General features: G+C 34.8%; 1 protein-coding gene across 2 annotated transcripts; it reads left to right on the forward strand.

Moving 5' to 3' along the window:
* Positions 1 to 352: 352 nt before the first annotated feature.
* LOC124631448 (fringe glycosyltransferase) lies at positions 353 to 17,763 on the forward strand. 2 transcript variants are annotated; one of them, XM_047165845.1, is made up of 8 exons: positions 353 to 801; positions 10,983 to 11,031; positions 11,143 to 11,245; positions 16,129 to 16,276; positions 16,380 to 16,465; positions 16,673 to 16,743; positions 16,811 to 17,009; positions 17,280 to 17,763. In XM_047165845.1, the coding sequence occupies exons 1-8, from the start codon at positions 514 to 516 to the stop codon at positions 17,332 to 17,334; spliced, it is 999 nt and encodes a 332-aa protein (XP_047021801.1). In that variant the 5' UTR covers positions 353 to 513; the 3' UTR covers positions 17,335 to 17,763. The 2 variants fall into 2 exon arrangements, with proteins under 2 accessions (XP_047021801.1, XP_047021802.1); XM_047165846.1 differs by having other exon boundaries at positions 16,832 to 17,009.
* The last annotated feature ends 2,517 nt before the right edge of the window (positions 17,764 to 20,280 follow it).

A 20,280-nucleotide genomic window follows, 5' to 3' on the forward strand; every position in this document is an offset into this window, starting at 1 on the left:
AATCACATAACATTAATTAAGCTATTATATAACAACAATGCGCAGTTGAACTATCCAAAAAAAAAAATCCTCAAAACGCGTATACCGTGAAAAGTTAAAAATCCAAATACGAGAAATATTAAAATGATTGGGCATAAAATTGGTCGTTTCGAGACGATTTCTCGATGTTGTAGATAACTATTATGTGAACACTTGACAGGGTGTCGCCGCCGCGGGCATGACGAAGGAGCAGGCGCACGCGCAGGTAGACCCTTCGGAGAGACAGAGCACGACGCATCGCTCCTCTCGCTCGCACCACGTGGTGGGGGCAGCAAGGCGCGGGCGTAAGCTTGTTGCCTGTGCTACATTTTATTTAGTTTATAACCGTTCTTTGGCGCCTTAGCACCGTCGAACTGAGTGCTGCGCTTGACCATTGTTTATCAATAGTGTTTCGATAAGAAAAACAACAGATGAGTGAAAAGGTGTTACGGATTCTTCAAGCTTATCAGTGCGTTGGCGCCAGCCGCCTCTGGCATGGCTCCACGCAAGATGCTTAAAGCTGCGGCTCTGCTGATTACTTTGGGATACTGCAGCCTACTAGTATACCAAGGTGGCGTTACTTTTAACTTCCAAGAAAGTCGTACGGGATCTGTGCAAGTGTCTGACTTATCCATTGAACCAGTCAGGACCACCATACAAGACAGTGTAATTAAAAACATAACTCTAGATGACATTTTTATCAGTGTGAAAACTTCAAAACATTATCAGTTCACAAGGCTACCGATAATTTTGAAGACATGGTTCCAGTTGGCGAAAGAACAGGTAAACATTCAATAATAGAGTATTAAATATAAGGATAGATGACACAATTTCATTGCTTGATAAAAATAACGTTAATGTCAGAATAGAATATCCAATAGGTATTTGGTTTGTATATGTTTACTGAAAAGCTTTAGTAGTAGTTTCTCTGAATGAATGTAGCATTGAAATCAAGACAACAATTGGAGCCCATAATGTTTGGAACTCGAATGTTAATGATGTTTGAATAGAAAGGATAAATACGTTCATTCATTTACTAGGTAACATCACGTCCATTGTAAACAATAGCTAATGGTAGTCCAGAAATACATTCCTGATTACGGATTTTATTTGATTATGGAAATAATGCTTATGAACCTCCAAAAAACCTTTGTCATTATCATTATGATAGAATGTTCCAATTAGATTGTTTTGTCGTTAAGTTTGAAAAATATTTGGGAATCATTACTCAAACTAATGTGTACTGAAATAGTTAAGCTTTTAAATGCATCGGTAGGTAATACCAAAGATTTCAAAATGGATGAACAAAATCTTGTTGGAGCAGATGGTAACGAGTAAGATAATAAACCCAAGACGAAATAAAACAGGAAACAAGACAATATTACAGCTGTAAAAACAATGAGAATCTACAACTTTACCGTCCAAGACTGGAATTCTTTAAGTTTTACGATCCAAAACTGTTGCCTATAAACTTCTATTTACTTGACCTCTGCATTTCGATTGATAATTTGGATTTTATGTCGTTTTAAAAACACATAAATTAAACTTTACCACAATTTCACTGAACTCCAATAATAATAAAACACTAGGCTATAAAGGGGCTACCCGCAGAGTCAAGATTCAATACTGCAGTGATAAATCTTTAATAAATGCACCAGAAATGCTCCCAGCGGGACTAGCTTGTTCGTAGACTCAATATTACCATCTAGTTTCGGAATTAGAAAAGAATGTCTTAATTCCATTTCTTATTCAACCTTCATTTATACAAATTGCTTCGAATGAACGAAGAAACCCGTTCCTTGCCGTTTATTTGAAATTGCTATCGAATTGATGGCGAGTGCTTCTATATTATGGTGGTGACTTGATGCCAAAACAACGCTATTACCTATGCAAATATTTTCATGAAACTATTAATCTTGTTATTCAAGTCACAGAACGTGTTTTTTTTTTCTATAAAAGTAATATTATGTAAAAATATTCTAATCTTATGGCATGGCATTGATTCCAAAATTGTCAATACCAAATTTGACCACACAATTTATACCTATTTATTTTCTTAGATACAATCAAATACTTAGATAAAATCTTTCATTACAAGTATTACTTATTAGCTGATAAAATCAAAATATCTATCTGATTCGAGCTTTTCCAAGACACATTCAGATATTTTAGTGCGGACGACATCACCAAATCAACTTTCTCAGCTCAAACGCAAAACAAATTCATTTATGCCGAACCAATATATTCTAGTACACAATAGACAGCACTCGTGCTGCAGCCATTTAGCCAGCATTTCCTGAATCTGGAGCGTGCATAATCAACCGTTAATCCGGCGGTGCGCAAGCGCAGGACCGGCGCCATTGTGGACCCGCGCGTGGCACGGCGCGCGCGCAACACGTGACGTGATTGTGTACTTGATTTTGCCCTTTTGTGGCAACTCTTGGACGTACGTTCCTGGAATGGCTGCATTTTATGATTCGTTGTTGCAAACTGGTTCTGTGGCCTTTTGTTATTTTGTGTTTAGGATTGAGAATGCTACTTTAGGGATAGGGTTTGCATCATGAGAGTTGCAGAAGGAAAGCCATCGTACCGAGTACTTTTTTGTCAATATTGTTTCCTTCAAACTAAACTACAAATTGTCACTTTTTTGGAACTTCCATATTTTTCCGGACCCCTTTGAGCACAAACTACCAGTAGGATGAGTAGAACTCTGCACACCGACTATTTCTATCTATTTTTATAGAAAACAATCTGGCATCTGCACTACGCGTGCCCCACAAAACTAGAGGAATTTATTCCACCACATGAAACTGATTACATCTCGACAAAACCAATTAATATCACTAAATGAAAATGTACAAGTTGTTGCAACAAGGTACCTTTGTTTTATCGACAAGCAGTTACGGTACACGTAATTAATTTTAGATCCCATTGGAACGATTCGATGCATTACAATTTCTCTCCAGCCTTGTGAAAATTACATACTAACAAGATTTATTTATTTTAATGTAACAATCTCTCGTATATGATGCTAAAAGCCAATGATTCCATATTCTAACTTCAATAAGTCTTTAATATTTAAAAAACTTTCCAATAAATTACAATCAGAAAATATTTAAAAGAAAATAAAAGTCCTGGTATTCAAGTTCTCTGCAATTGCAGAAGTCAACTAAAGGAAATTAAAACTAATTTGAAGGGGCGAGAAGTGAGCAAATTAACTCCACTTGTGAACTGGTAAAACTTAACGTTACTTAATTGTTTAATGCAAGTCCGTCTTTGTACGGTATAGAGTTTAGTCTTTACATTGGCCAAGTGAAGTTATTTGGTACGTCTTGTAACTTTGAGTTTTTGTGATTGGTTTCAATCGACGTATAGTAATTTTATCAGTTAGTTCATTTGACTCGTCCTTTGAACTATGGTCTTATCATGGTATTTTAATATGGTTTACCTGCGTCCAAACGGATGTTCAATTATATTATATTCTGTAACTGTATTGTATACAATACTGTATTGTATTGCATGATGCTTCCCCTTATTGGGATGTTATACTTGTGATAAGTGTCATTTTGCTGAACTTTAGTGTTTATTACACATGATTATCGAATAGTAAAAGAGTGAAGTTAAAACAGATTGGTCTTAATATGGTATAAAATATGCACAACAACTTGCAGGTTTTTGGCTATATTATCTTGTATTGACATACTAGGTTGACACCTGATGACGGTTCCCAGCTTCCTTCTTCTCATCACTGGCGCTAGCTGTTTCCACAGCTTGCCTGATAAAATGGCAAGCATTTAAGTCGATATACTACAGTAGTCTTTGCATATAAACCTCGTCTACCAACGTCTACCAACCTGCGTCGAATTGGCACGCGTGAAAAGGGCACACTTAATCTGAAGCCATGTTGCCGATAACAATTACAATGCGTTACTTATGGTTTCTGTTATGTTGCTGAGTCGTGAAATGGTGAAATCCTAGTACAGGAAGTGTAATAATATATTACGTACAGAATAGGCACGTGTGACATTATTATTTTCTAAATAAAAGCCAATTAATGTTGCTACTTATGGTGGGTTGATTCCGATAGAACCGATAGACTGATATAAAGATCTGTAACTTACGAAAAGTGGACTACCCTAAGTTATGACGAATATGTAGACTAATATAAAATATCTAAATGAATCGTGATTAAGGTTTATTCTAAATTGACACTAATTACGATGAATTAAAGCGCATAATTGCACGCAGTACACGGTACACCTGAGCAGACAACTCTTTTTAGTTCATGTTAAACTCGCTATCGTATCCGTCAGGTTTGTTTAACTTAGCGTTTGCTTAAGCAACTTATCAAGATATCTTATTGCCTCAACCTGAGCTTATCAGCGCTATTTTAATGTGTTCTGAGAAGTCGGCGGATGTATAGTGTAGCATTTTTGTTGTTTTAACTGGAGGGTGATAAGAAAAGGTAAGGTAGGTAAATTCTAGTGTTTCTGTTAGCGTAACTTTAATAGCGGGAATATTTAGAAAGTTTTTTTTGTATAAGGTACAACATTTGATTGAGTTAGATATCAAATTTTGACTCCTTTTGAAGAAATTTTAAACCTGCCAAAGAAGCTGATGTATAGGCCGCCTCGCAACTGGCCATTTTTTTTTAAATGAGGAAAGAAAAGTCCATGCCACTGAATAATTGTTTTCGTTTTCTTCCTTACTTGGACCACCAGAACTCCATACAAAACATACATTATCCATTCCATACAAATCTAAGTACAAATTACAGTTAACCAGTCGTTTCCGCAGTTATAATAACCAATGGTCAGATAAGACAGTTAAGGAGAATAGGTTCTTCAAAGCCTTAGATTGCAGGACCACCCGGATCTGCAATCTCATAAATTATTTCGTGTAGTACCTAATTACAGGAAGGGACGAGATAAGGAACTTAAAGGTACATAGTTTGAAAGTCCTGTAGATGACAACAATGAGTGAAGGGAGAACCATGTATAAGATATACCTGTTCACTATAGAGGTATAGCTACCAAATGTACATATGACAAATACTTTTGCAACCTCAAAATCTAGTTGCAGTATTATAAAAAGTAAGGCTCATAGAAGAAAAACCAGCAAGAAACTTCACATACAGACATTGCAACAGCAATAGCATTAGGTTATTATACCTAGTCTGCTCTATATCTTGAGCGAAAAAAGAGGTTTCTAATACTTTGGTAGACATACAGGTGAAGGATCAAGACATTTCACAGAAATAACTGAAGCCACAATCCTTAGCATTTGGATACACAAAATATCAGTGTCAAATCTCATTCAATTCTTCCAATAAACCATGTTGACTAAAGATTTTGAATCTTCCCTATGATACTTCATACTTCCCAAATATGAAACACAAACAAAAATATTGTACAAATCTGAAACGATGTAGCGAAGTTATATGAGGCGTCTCACCACCTCAGTCAAACATGTCGCGAACAAACCTCGCCCTGTCTAATGCTATTTACTGAACTGGATACAGATATTGAGTTCTGGAAGGTGCAACTGTCAATTTTATTAAATCACTGACTTAAACATATGGAAAAAGTAAGGTAGATGACCTGTGATGCGGTTTTGCCAGACTTTTCGCCAATATACTTACTGCCACATCTAGAGCTTTTTATCCACATTTCGGTACCAACGGGAGAAATGAAAATTAGTGATAAATATGTTTATTATCCATATAAATGTACCGCATTAATAATAGATTTGGTCTTGCCAAACCAATATGGAAACATTTTGAATAAAATAAAACCGTTGATACTTCCTTAACATTAATTTTATTTACCAATTTATTCCAACCAACTAACTTGACCACAGAAGCATAAATTGTTGACAGAACCGTCATCATCCCATCATGGTCAATACAAACTCTTTAGTCGAACGTATCAACCTACCAACGTTCTTTTATTTCTGACTACTACATTTAAATGTATGTAGGCAGAGATGAATCGTATCTCATCGCCTACGTTCAACATTAACCCATTGCCCTCAGTTGACTCCTATGAACGAGCTCGCATGACAAACGCACTTCGGTTTTTTATCCATTCATTCATTCCATTCATTGCTCAGCCCGTTCTGAGTTGTTAGAAATATGTAACAGGTTGTCTGGTAAGAAATCGATCAAGTTTATTCTTCTGTTTTTGTTTAAAGGCTGGTCTTTCTTTGCTAATTTAGAAATCAATAAATAAGTAGAGTTTAAAAATATGCTATCTTCTGTGGTTAACTGTTCCAATAATAGAAAGGAAGAGGATACCTATTATAACTACTTATACTTCATTTTCGATACAGTTAAAACTTTTGCTAATTTTGCCAGTTAAGCTTCATATTGTCAGCTTTTTGCATGTACAATGCTTACAGACCTCCACAATTTTAAATTAGTAAGTAGGTATGTGTTTTGTGAAAATAAAAGTATATTCTATGTATCTAAATCTTTGTTAAAGGTATTTACAGAACAAGATATTGCTTGTCGGCTGTGTTTTGTCAACAGGCAACAAGATTGCGGCTTTCCGCCGTAAATACTAACTTATACTACCTATGTTCTGTTCATTAATTACAAGTTATGTGTTTCTTAATAACTTTGATCAAATTAAACCTTTCAGGTGTTTATCGTTGGTTGTAGGAACTTAATTCATATTCTTCAGTATTGTAACATTTAGAAAGGAAAGTACATAGGTAGATCCCAATAACTGAATAGGGTAAATACGCCAAATGTCGGCCCCCTTAGCGATTTTCTGATTGCGGTTCGCTATAGCACCGTCAGTTTCCAACGAAAGATAGTTTCTGATGCGGTTTTGGATAGTTTGATTAATCTATGTCATGTTTATAGGCATAAGATTGATATTTCTACGAAAAGAAAAAAGTAGTAAGGCTTAGATGCGTCGAGAACAGAAAAACCCTAAAGTCGGCCATTCACGGCCCAAGGTCGGTTGCGTTTTTTCCAAATGTCGGCCAGGTATAGGCTGTTTTAAATTAAGGCAGTGACAAATATTACTAACATGATTTATTTTAGCAGAATTATAATATAATACTAAGTATACATTTGTAATTGTATTTGTTTAATTTATAGTAAAATATTTTTTTTGTTTCCCCTAAACAAAAAAAGTCGTATTCACGACCAACCATTTATATTTTTTAAGCTAATAAGAACGGTTTAATAGATAGCAAGTATCAAACTATAAAGCTACCATAAACATGCCTACAATACTGTCAACTCCTACATTTAAACTTAACTCCTATACGATATAATGAATTATAATAAATAAATTATTTCATTTTGAGAAAATGAAAAAATATAAAAGTATTTTTTCATCAGCCTGTATAGTGGCGCTTGAGTTCGAGGCTGGTCGACATTACGATTATTTACGATTCTAATGTCGGCCCCTATTTCTTGTACCTTATTTCTCGAGATTCAACTAATATCACCCCGGCCGTTATTTGGCTATTAAACGTAAAATAGATCTATTTGCCTATAAGCTTTGCAAATTCTCTTGTTAAGCCAACGGAATTAGTACAATAGGAATTTATAAAATAGACTGCATTTGCTTTAAGTCGGCCACGGCCGAGACTCCGGTTTTAAGTCAAAACTGTTGTCCTAATGGCGGCCTCCTATTTTTCCTTGAAAAATATACGCAAAACGCTGAAAAAACTATCTTAAAATATAGTAAAAATAACCCATTAGTGACAATCAAGCTTAAAACAAAAATAAATAAATGTTTTATCGTTCTAATATCAATCCCCAAAATGTGAGTATTCACTTCGAGTAAGCTACTTTACGTGCGAATTTGATGTTTCAACGGCGCAATCGCTACTGACGCTCAGTATGAGAAGAGTAAGTGACAGAATCGGATAGTAACGATTTGTACGTATAGAGTATAAACCAAGGTTGCAATTCGAGGAGCAAAACTAACACTTAATTACCTTTTGAATGAATGCAAGCTGAAAATGTACAGACGGCCGAAGTTTGGGGGGAGGCCGACATTTGGCGTATTTACCCTACCTAGTATTTTTGGTAGCGGTCGGTACCGAAAATAGTCATTTACAGTCTGACCAGCTTAGTGATACTCCCATGGTCGGTCGTAAGAAGCAGGACTTTTTCTTTTTCTTAACTTTACTAGCAATGTGGGCTTATAATAATGTTAACATTTTTAAATATTCGAGTAGGTACCCTGAAAATTATCATGAGTACCTAGGCACTTTAACATATATTACTTACCTATAGGCTTATAAAACGACCAATACAATGGAATCCCTATAAAAATGCATTCCGTTTTTTTTATTGCAACACTGCCACGGAATACAAACGTGTCGTATTTTCTTACCTACAACCTAAATAAATAAAAATCTTTACAGAATATCATTATCTCTTATGTCAGCATTAAATTGAAATTCAAAAGTCAATATCCAAAGTTTATTTAGGAAGTTTGTGTATTCGTTTCCGCGAAATTTTACTTAGAAATGTAGACCACCAAAAGCGTTGTTTGTTTGCTTACGAGCGATTATTGTGTTGATGTTACGTTTAAGTACAATAGTACGGGTAATTATTTCTATGTTTTGTTATGTTTAATTACTGTACATAATTTTGTGAAGTAAATTGGTAATGAGGGATAGGAATAATTTGTCAAATGAACAATTTCGTTTTCCTCGCAACGAAAATCTTTATAAGGTATTTTAGGTGTGCTTTATGCTTTTATTCCAGGAATTCAACTAATAGTTACAAAATAATAATTGGAAAATTAATCTTAACTGCTGCAAGATATAATAACACACAATATTTATTGTTTTACAATATTTATTGTTCACGTTTCAATAATAACACTCATGCATTTCATAAACATTCTAATTTGGTAATTTCTGTTAATGAATAAAATAACAAAAAATATAACCAAGAAAATTTTAATGAGCTTGAACTAAAAGCTGCATTTTATGGTCTGACGACAAAAGAACTGATAATTTCAAAAGAAGAATGCTTATAGTTACTCCAAAGAGTTTAATGTATAAAGGTACAAGTACCTACATCTTTATTCTTTGGTAAATGTCCCATATAAAAAAAAAAAAATTGAAAAGTCATCAAACTTAAAGCCGTCATTATAATATAATATTCATGATCATGATTTTTAAACGGTGTCCGTCATGTTTCTGTATAGCCAGTGGCAATGATCAAACATTGAATGGATAATCATTTCAAATGAAAACGTTTAAAAGGTTAAACGAACCCTTTGTGATTGATCATTATAATTTTATGCTTAGAGATAACTATGTATTTAAATAATAATGGTTAAGAAATAACTGTACTATCATGACATTTGGGTATGTACTATTGTCACTTTGGATGGTACATTCACTGTCAAAAAAAACAGTGAGGTACAAATACCTACACAGGTAGGTATTTGGTCTGACCAAAGGAATACATTTTTGTACCTCACTGTTTTTCTATGCTGTCATAGAAAAAAATAAAATCATCCGAATTATCAACCTTTAAACATATTTCTTTTTGTCTGCTATTTTTTGTGCTGAATAAAAGTATTACCTTCTCCTTTCTGTAAAGTCGGCTAGAAACGGAAATATGGTATGAAGTAAACCTCTGAACAATCTCAGCAAAATGTGTGCTCGTAACTTCATAAGATATTTGATTGCGTCCTTACACTTCTAACAATTGTCCATAACTTAGTCTACTCATCCTTAATAGAGCAACATTGATCACTACACCATGTTTAGCAGAGGTCAACATGTCAATTACAACTCGCAAATCAACCAGGTGTGCCATTGCCTACATTACCATAGCCATATAAAATTGTACCACAATGACAATGATTCGTACACATGGAGAACAAAATGATTAACGGAGATGTCATAGGTAACGCAAAATCTCCTAAGAAAGTTGCGCGCCAAAATGCGAATCTTCGGGACTCGAGGAACGTTACTGTCTCCACCCTGTTATACCTACTCCTTCTTTAAACCTGCCCGTTTTTTGTAATACCAAAAATAATTGCTTGATGTTTCAAAGCCCCCGAACCACTGGTTAGTTCACTCGTAACTGATCGGTTTTATCATACCTACCGTACCGTGTTTGGCCTACAAGAAGGCGCCTGACCTATCTGCAATATGACATGTCTGTTAATTTTTCCTTACTCCGTGTTTGTATGCCACATAGTGACGTTCACGACCCGAGCTATATTTAGATAGCACAATGCTCAGTTGCGCTGATAACTTTAATAAAGGCCTTGCTTAACAAAGGGTTGGTAATAGGCTGTAGTTTATTGTAACCGGCTGTTGCCTAAAGCCGGGGATCGGTTTTGTTGCATCATTTTTGATGTTTGATGTATTTTGTGAATGAGTTATCAGAACAAAAAGTAAAGCCTTATTTAGTGATTCAAAATAAGAAAAAGTAATTCATTTTTCACTCGAATTATTGTTTGATAAAGAAATATTGTGGTTATTTTCACATTTATATACCTACTTATGTAAAATTTAAAATCTAGTTCTTAGGTTTCTTTTAACACATTGCATTTTATTAGTTGAAACGGTTAACTATTGCATTTCTTAGATGTTTTCGTAACGCTTACGAAGGGGACTGAAATAGTTCTAATAGATTACTTGTTGTACTGCAATGATTGCTTTTAGATTTGACTTTACCTACTCATACAATCTGCAGTCGTCAAGCGCTTGCCGCATTGAGCTCTCAATTGCAGTCGACCTATCGACCTGGTGTAAACGAGCCATTATAGCCAGCTATCATTAGCATGGTGCAATTAAAACTAGATGATTTTGAAATGTTTTGGTTTTCATACAAACTGTGTTTTACTTTTTATAGCCAGTTGCATAACAAATAATTAACATAATGTTTATTATGGCATTTAAGATCCTGTAGGTAATTAAATATTTTTTTATTCACGATCAATAACAATAAATTGTTTTTGTTGCAGACATGGTTCTTCACGGACACAGATAACCCACAACACCAACGTCAAACAAGTAAGTCAACACTTTTACAAAACTTCAATAACATTATGACCAAACATAGACTGTGCAATTGCCAAACAATTTTAAACCTTACTCCATTGTAATAAGAACACTTGTTTACAGACGGACACATGGTAAACACGAAGTGTTCGGACTCGCATCAGCGAAAACATCTATGCTGTAAAACATCCGTGGAATACGACCATTTCCTTGAGAGTGGTAAAAAGTGAGTATCAATATTTCAAACTTTTCTACAAAATTTTGATTGCTGCAATTTGACTCTTATTTCCTGAGACACAAAGGCTAATCTGAACACAAACAGGGATAAAATTTTCAAGTGTTATTGTAATTTTATTTATTACATTTTAGTTCTTATTCTTTGGTAGATAAGGGCTATATTTTGGGGAGTGATTGGCGATAGATTTATTTATCGTAAACGTGTTGGAAAGTTTAACGAGATAAGCGTGTTTGTCCGATAGTTGGTGGAGATTGTTTTCTTAGTGGACGCAAATCTTTTTGTCCTGAGCAAGTAATATTCTTTTATGAGCAGCTTTTACGGGTTCGATCATATTGATGGTATCGTTCCCCTTCTAAATTGACAAAAGATAAGACCAATTTGAGATTTACTTTTTAAGATCAAATAATTTCGATAAAACTTGACTAGACATCTTTGTATGTACTACAAAATTGGAGTCACTGTCTCCTTAAACAGACGTACTGTTTAACTTTTTTGTTGCACTTTGCTGCGCTTGAGCTAAAATAGAAAATACTAAAGCTTATTACGTCAATGTTAGAAGCTGTCTCCCCATATCTTTTGGAATATTTATGGATCACATAACCCTTTGCAATGACTAGCGCCCAGTATTTAAAAAGTTTATAAATTCTGTTCTCATAACGTGATTAGTGGAACTCAAGGATCTTATTCATAAAACCGCCAATTTAATTCCAATATATTTATCCTTATACATAATCATACTGTCCTAACTCCTTCAAAAAAAGTCAATCCAAAATCACCCTCAGGTTAAGCAGAAAGTTTATCATCACTGATTATAGCTGCCATAGCTGGCCTTCCATTACAACGACACATCAGAGCAATTATAACGCAATCAAAATAACGTTTGTACGAAACAAACGAGTGATAGATGTGAATTAATCAGAACTGTAATTATAAATTTAGATGCTAAGCTACAATTATCTGAAGGCTCTTTACATGTGTGATCTCACGCGCCGTTTGTTCTGAAAATTGGGTAGATGCTTGGTGATGTAATTCTGTTCTAAGAAAGAAGCTTAGAATTAAAGCAATGTTTCGTTGATTGACACAAATTAATCCACTTTTGTAGCAATTAAAGATCACAACCAAAATTCCAAAGATTCTTCATATAAAAGTTAAGTGACATGCAAACAGTCCTCGTTGGTTAATTAAGAGCAGGAAATCGAACATGTAAATTAGATGCAGGAAAATAGCACTTATTACCCAGCGCAGGCGGAAACCGTAATTCAAGAGGTCAAAGGGGCTTTGCAATCTGAATGCAATACACTACGATTCAACTTATTGAGGGATTCATTGGAAAATACAGTGTGTTGTGTCTGAGAGCACTAGACACAAGCACTGGCCGGACAGAAGTGATTAGGGAACACAAATTGATCCCAATATAAATGTTCAACTCGACATTACTTGAAATCGTTCAACTGATTGAAACACAAGTACTCAGCAATCAAAGGAAGTTTTTCGAAATTCATAAGCTGAATAAATAAATGAAGCTATTAGTTGACAAACATAACACAGCAGTATTATAAACTCCTTCAATATTTTTCTACTAAAACGAGCGTGGTTCGAAGTTTTTCTAAACCGCAGTTAATCAAAACCCGCAGTGAGTAAGTTTTTGTTTTCACTAAAAACAAAACGCTCTTAACTTCTGTTTTTAGAAGCAGTGTCTGTTTAAATATTGAACACAAACTTTGGACGACTCTAATGACGGAATTATGTTTAAGAAAACATCTTTATGCGTTCTAAATATCTTGCATCAAATATTCATATAGTGGATCTCGGTACTTCAGTACATTCGCTCATGACATCGTATAACGACCGACTGCACTCCTAAAGAACATTTTTAGGAGCACATGAAGCAATTTTGAAAGCAGATTAAAATTCCTCCCGTTTGTGCCGTCTCTGCAATAGGAAATGTACTTTTTTTCTCCAGTCCATATCAGAAGTTGACAACAATGTAAAAACGGGTATTACCGCAGTTCGAATTTTCATACTTTGTTTATTCATTTGAACAGAGAGTGTTTTAGTAAACCCAGTGCCTGTTGAAGGTTTTTTAATCAGTAGACAACAGCGTTACCAGCGAAGCTCAACGTTCAAACACAAACAACAAACGTTAATGGTTTTTGAAGAGCAAGTCCAATATTATTTTGGGCTCACAATAATTTTCACGCGTTTACTCAGAACCGACTTGTATTTTTCTTGAAACTTCTTCGACTATTCCCACAGTTGTGTTTTGAAGTACAACCCCAAACGCATTAGTATCACATTTCAATGTGTTAAGCATCATCACTCTTGTATTATTGGGTCTCCTCGTTGATCTAAACGGGGACACGTTAACAAGAATTCGTTACTTAGGAGGTCCATGCTTGTCACTATCATCGGAACAATAAACCTCTATTCATTGTTAACCATGGTGAAAAATATGTAAATTATGTTCTGAACAAAGTTAAATTGTTATTATTTAACGTTAACATGGGACATTTAAATGTTATGTTTGAATACCCACAACATTTCCCATAGGCCTCCTATACAAACAGAGAGTAATTGAACGTTTCCGGTCGAAATAAACATTTAATGGGTATAATCGATTCTGAATGAAGCTATTAATTATATGCCGCCTAACAATCTCCTCGGCATGAGTTGTGATTCATAGGCTATTGTATAAAGCTTTTGTAAGGTGTCGCTCAAGTCTCGTTACTTGCGCCCATTAATTTTCTTTGCCTACGATTCAATTTGTCCATAAAACTGAGTTGAACCTTTTGTAATAAACGTCAAATGCGGTGATCTTTTGTAGGCAGTTCTTCCGTAACAAATGAAACGGGATGGATGTGATGGCATCACAGTGCAAGGTCAGAGGGATCGTTTGATTTTATTGAGAAGGATACTATGACACGAAGGGGAATTGTTGTTGTTGCAAGAGCATTTCCTGGGGGAACTTTTATTTACTTTGAGCAAGTTGCAAGTTCTTCGTTTGATGTACTATATAAGAAATTGATCAAAGCTGCAAAACTTTTAGCAAGACAAGAAAACTCTTTTACAATAACAACAACACACAATAACACAACGCACCATCAAGGAAATAATAATCCTTGTAAAAGAAGTAGGATCCTAAAACATCAAAATATACGAGCGGTTAGGAAACGAACAGCTTTTTCATTGGCCCCAGGTGGACTGTAATAGGATTATCGTACGTTAGCGGTATAAGCTTCACTGGATACGTCAAACGGATTGTTACGTACAAAATTACTAGTCACTATGGGGCCTTTTGTCCGATGCCTACACGGAATTGGTTATGATATTCTACAGTACGCTTTAGCCGAAATGAGGATAATCTACACATCTTTCTTTTATCATATCATATCATATCATATCATTTATTGCATTCCATAATGTACAGTTGGTGGAAAATATAAAATAATAGAGGTAGTCACAATTATGGACCCTGATGGGCACAGCAAAATAGTTAGAAGAGAGGAAGGCGTTTAATGTAATATAGTAGTATCACAGATTATATAATAGTTAGTAGTATGAAGTATAATATTTAAGTATTTATTTATATTATAAACTGTTTATGGGATCATTATCAACCTTAATGCTTTCCCGTGTCTTCATTATTATTCTTTTCTGTTATTTTGCTGAATATTTTTGGCTCTTAAGTTTACTTGAATTATTATCACTTTTCTTGCTGCTAGAAATTAACCTTAGGAAATGAATTGAATTTAGATTTTTAAACCTAAAATGCCAATCTTAATTTAACTTGTCTTATTTTTTGTCTCGTAAGTCTATTACGAACAACCGGTCTGATGGTAATCTCCCCGGTATTTATTGCTTTCTTTACATCTTGATTTCCATTTTAAAGTCTATTTTTATTAAGGTTTTATTAGGAACAAGATCGTTTTGGTTGAGAATGAAGATCAATCTTTTGACACAAAATGAATCATTTTCGACAATTTAATAACTCAATTTTTGTTTTTTGAACACAAAAAAATATATATTATGATTATATTCCGCTAATGTATGGAAGCTAAATTATGTAATTTAAGTTTTTCCCTACAAAAAGTCACTTCATTCCATCATTACATTGTGCAAAAAAAGTGCTGATAATCTTGCTATGTAATCCTCATCACAAGAAATCAAAGTAACGCAAGAAACGGTTACATAAGAAACTCCCGTTGAACATGAAGTTGTATATAATGTAAACTCAGTATCAGGCATATAACTAACTGCAATTATGGGCGGATATGGAAATAATAAAGCAGTGAGTAATTCGTTCGGCTTTGCTCGGTTAATAACATACTTAGCTTAGGTCCGCCTCGTAATAAATAGTCTCGATCTGCAATTAAACAGCTGTCTTGCAAGAAATACGCGTCGACCGATCCAATTTCGCAAATGCAAACACGATATGCAAGAAACTCGATCCAGATTATATAGTTGGCGAGTGGCAGCCATTTGTCGTACGCCATATTGCAATATGTGGTCACGGGTTGCGTATACGCAGCTCCTGTTATTTGCCGGCGAGTGTAATGTTAGTAAATTACACCACCACGCTAATTATTGGCACCCGAAGCGAAATTCTTGTTCGTACGACTTTATAAACACTTTGTACTCGCAATTATTGCGTTCCGTAATTCTGGATGCAGCTGGTTACTTTGTGGATACCCGTTTGACGATCAAGCGTTTTAAAATTGTCGGTTACTTTTATGCAGCGTATAATGGAACCGATTCTTTACCTTCATCGTTGTTTTTATTTTGAAAAATGGAATAATGAGATTTCATAAGTCCTGCGGTGATGTTGTTTTTGAATGCAACTTTTTAAGATATTTCATTTGTTTTTGTTGTAGGTGGTTCTGCCACTTCGATGATGACAACTACGTAAACGTGCCACGTTTAGTCACAGTTCTACAAAGGTACAATCATCAAGAAGACTGGTACTTGGGAAGACCGTCTGTCAACAAACCGCTCAGCATTTACAACAAGCCTGCTGATAGGGTAAGGAATTAACAATTCACCTTCCAAAATAATCCTTATAAATGGGTCGGCTTTTAACGTGATTGATTTAATAAGTTTGTTATAAAAGTTTAATTTGTTACAGCTGATGTTCTCGTTTTGGTTCGCCACGGGCGGTGCCGGGTTTTGTATAAGCAGGAGTTTGGCTTTGAAAATGTTACCTGTTGCGAGGTGAGTGATTCAAACTTTCTAATTAAAACGTAATATCGCGAGATTGCCATATTAACTTTGTTAAATGAAACAAAGGATTTCACACCGTGCCAAATAATGTGTTTTATAAGCGGTATGGCTGGTTTGAATTGGAAAGCTTTTGACTTTTGATGTAAAATGTTCATTTTCCTAAATATTGCCTCAATTTAACTGTGTTCTTTGTTACAGTGGGGGTAGATTCATCAGTGTGTGTGAAGGCATTCGGTTACCAGATGATGTCACCATGGGTTTTATCATAGGTGAGAATCATTCGTTGTTACTCTCGTGCATATTTCTTTTTTTTATTAATTTGAATGTTTTAAAAAGCTTTGCTTTATTGGTTTTCAGAGCACGTAGTCAAGAAGAATTTGACACTTGTACCAGAGTTTCATTCCCATTTAGAACAGATGAAACTATTGCCGACAGACACATTTCGGGATCAAATCTCCTTCAGTTATTCTGGTCCTAGGGAAAAGATGAATGTCATCAATGTACCAGGATTTGATACAAGATATGACCCTACCAGGTAAGGAGACAATAATTTGATAGTCTTATTTAGTAGTAATCTTATCATAGTCAAATGAGTTGTAGGTTTTATCGCCTAACAATTTCAATTTTCTCAAGTCTACTTTAAAGCTTCGTCCTGCAATTTTAATAACAACTGCTGCTGAGTAGCATTCAGAGGCGCCAAATTTACGTGTGCTCCTAGGTGGTGCAATACTATCAACTTCCAGACTCTGGGTTCCGTAGTGAAAGTTAGTATCTAACTAAATTGAATTATTTTATTTTGTTCCAGATTCCTGTCTCTACATTGCTTCCTATTTCCACATTTCAAGTTCTGTCCCAGATAGCATCAACATTTTGAATGGAAAAGGATCGAACCTCTATAAATCACATTAATTTAAAACCAACATTGAAATCTTCCATAGAATTCGAAAGTGCAATAAAAAGTCCAATTATGAAGAGCAGATATATAAAAGAATATTTTTTGAAGATTTTATTAAATAGCTTAGTGTTGTGATATTAGTTTTACAAAGAAAAACAGCTGAATGTATTAAAATTTAGAAATTTGTAAAAACTGACTATGGTGTAAATGCTTTTAACAAAATGTATATAAATCTTTATACAAATTGTAATGTCTATAAGAAATCTGTGATATTAGAATATTCTTGTATGTAGTTATTAATATAAATGTTGTATTTAAACGTCTCTACAGTCAAGTGTTATGACATTGTTTGTAAATTTAGTTGTTTATAAAATAAACAATTTTCAAATATTTATTTCTGCTTTTTTGTGGTTCCTTTCTCTATTCTTAGGGCTACATCATGGAGATTTTATATATTCAAGGAAAAATATTTTAAACTTCAGAATGTGTTACCATTCTTCTTGCCGAACATAAAAAATAACTTAATTATTGTTCACATAAACTGCTGTCTACAGTGAATTTCCATAGGAAAAAGTAACAAAAACTTATAATCAAGACGACAAAGAAAGTACTATATTCACGTCTGTCATTGTAACAAAACAAATGTTCTTTCTTATGCACCAGAGTTTCACGGCAGCTGCACAGAATAAAGTTCAGTAATAATTTTAAGAGACGTCTGGCTTACGTCCCGAGTTTTCTTCATAATAAGTGGTTCTCTGAAATACTGAGTATAGGTACTTGGATTTAATTTAAAAGAACTTTTTTTTTATAAAACTTTACAAAATTCTACTATTGAACACTTGTAGAAATGTTTACAGGAGCACGGCATCTGAACCAGAGTTAATTCAACAATCCTCTAGATATCGTGTGAAAACGTCGATATAGGTGTACTTACTCCTAATCTTTAACTCCCAAAGTTCGTCCATTAAAAATCGATAAACTTACAATGCAAAATATTGCCAAATATACTATTGAAAACCTATAAGACATTCACCAAATTCACGCCCTCTATTCACAAAAATCGAAATATCAAATCGTTCCCATGCTTACAATCATATGTAATGTCAACGACAAAAATGACAATCGAAATATTTAAGTGTGACCATTATCAAAATAAAAAATGACAAGTACATTTACACCTACAATTTAACTATAGAATGAATCTCGTCATGGTTTTTTGAATAACATTTAATATATGCCAACGGTACTCATTATCATATCGAACTCGGTCCAAACACACTTTTATTTGAATAACAATCACCAAATATGACCGCACTTGATATAAACACCTCGTAATATGCATATCGTAAAATGCACTGTCATAATTTTACTGGAAATGAGCCAATAGTATTATAGTGCTATTGGAATATACGATAAGTGTCCGAAGTTGACCTCAAGGGAGTTTCAAATACTTTACGTAGACAAATAAGAAGGAATAGATGGCAAATATGATCTAAATTCAATTGCAATTTTTATCATATTCATTTCATAACGTGAAATTATTCGCTTACCAGAAGATATTTCAATCTTGAGGATACATGGACTTAATAAGTTATTTTGTATAACAAGTCTGAATTCGCCATTCCACATTGAGCATACATGTCTTCTCTGTGTGTGAAGAGACCTGTGCCAAGCAGTAAGACAGTAAAATGGTCAAAATCAATCCTGTAGATCTTGATGAAGAAACATGAAAACATACCATAAGACATGGGTAACGTTACATATTAGTTTAGTCTATAAGGAATCATCATAATAATATCCCTTGACTAACGCAGTAGGTATGGTATAGCAGATTATTAGCTACAGTTCAAAGCCAACTCACAACACACAAGCTCACAGTACCCCATATTAAAACAAGATTAGATCACACTATGCATATTTCTGTGTAGGTGTTGCAAATCGATGAGCGCATCGCCTTACATGGCGACCGCGACACCGCACTCACGGAATGTAGGGTGATTGTCCTATGCACTGCTGTGGTCTGCCAGGGTGATATACGTAGACGATTTATGCAAGAGACTGTAGTTGATTTAGAATGAGTAGTTGCAATCTGTAGGGTGAATAGAACATAGTAATTGACAATTAAACAATTAAGTCTAAGCCACTTTCAATTCAGTCTACTTTTTAATCCCTGACCCAAAAAGAAGGGTGTTAAAGTGTGTCGGTAATAATCAGGTCTTAAACTGATGAGCGGAATGTAAAGTGATAGTCCCCTATACACTGCTGTGGTCTGCCAGAGTAATATACGTAGATGATTTATGCAAGAGACTGTGGTTGTTTTAGAATAGTGGCGATTTGTAGGGTGAAAAACGAGACAGAGAAATTATTGGCTAGTTAAAAGTCACAATACTTCTAAACCCCAGATGCAAAAAAGGGTTATAAGTGAGACCGTGTAGCTCTTAAGGGGATGAACCGATTAGAAAGTTTTTTTGGGCGAAAGCTGGGGACATGTTTCATCAAAATCGACCCAGTATCGGTCATTACTGATATACGTGTTGATTATAAAGGATAAGTAATGGAATTTCTCAATGAACCACGCAAGCACATACATTTAAATTAAATGTTCAGTGCCAAATTGCAGAACGACACCAGTTAATCTGCTCGCGCTATTAAAACAAACAAACACGATATATTTCATGTTATGCCTAAGCGTTTCTTAACAACGTACGCTCCCGAGACAGACGTATGAATAGATCATTGAACATCCACAGTTTAACTGAATAGCCTTACTTTAACACCCTAAGCTCCAACAAACTGCAGACTAAACAATCGGCCGATAGTTGAGCCGTTGGTCGGCGATTTTACGATTGCAATATAATTGTAGAGCAAACTACAGCATAGACCGAATGGCTGACCAATGGCAAACCAATGA

Source organism: Helicoverpa zea, chromosome 6 (genome assembly GCF_022581195.2).
Source record: "Helicoverpa zea isolate HzStark_Cry1AcR chromosome 6, ilHelZeax1.1, whole genome shotgun sequence".
In the NCBI taxonomy this organism is placed as follows: domain Eukaryota; kingdom Metazoa; phylum Arthropoda; class Insecta; order Lepidoptera; family Noctuidae; genus Helicoverpa; species Helicoverpa zea.

Coding starts and splice junctions, on each gene's coding strand:
- LOC124631448 (XM_047165845.1), top strand. CDS start 514: ATGGCTCCACGCAAGATGCTTAAAGCTGCGGCTCTGCTGATTACTTTG. Junction 11,032..11,142: donor ACAACACCAACGTCAAACAA/GTAAGTCAACAC, acceptor ACTTGTTTACAG/ACGGACACATGGTAAACACG. Junction 16,744..16,810: donor CACCATGGGTTTTATCATAG/GTGAGAATCATT, acceptor TGTTTTAAAAAG/CTTTGCTTTATTGGTTTTCA.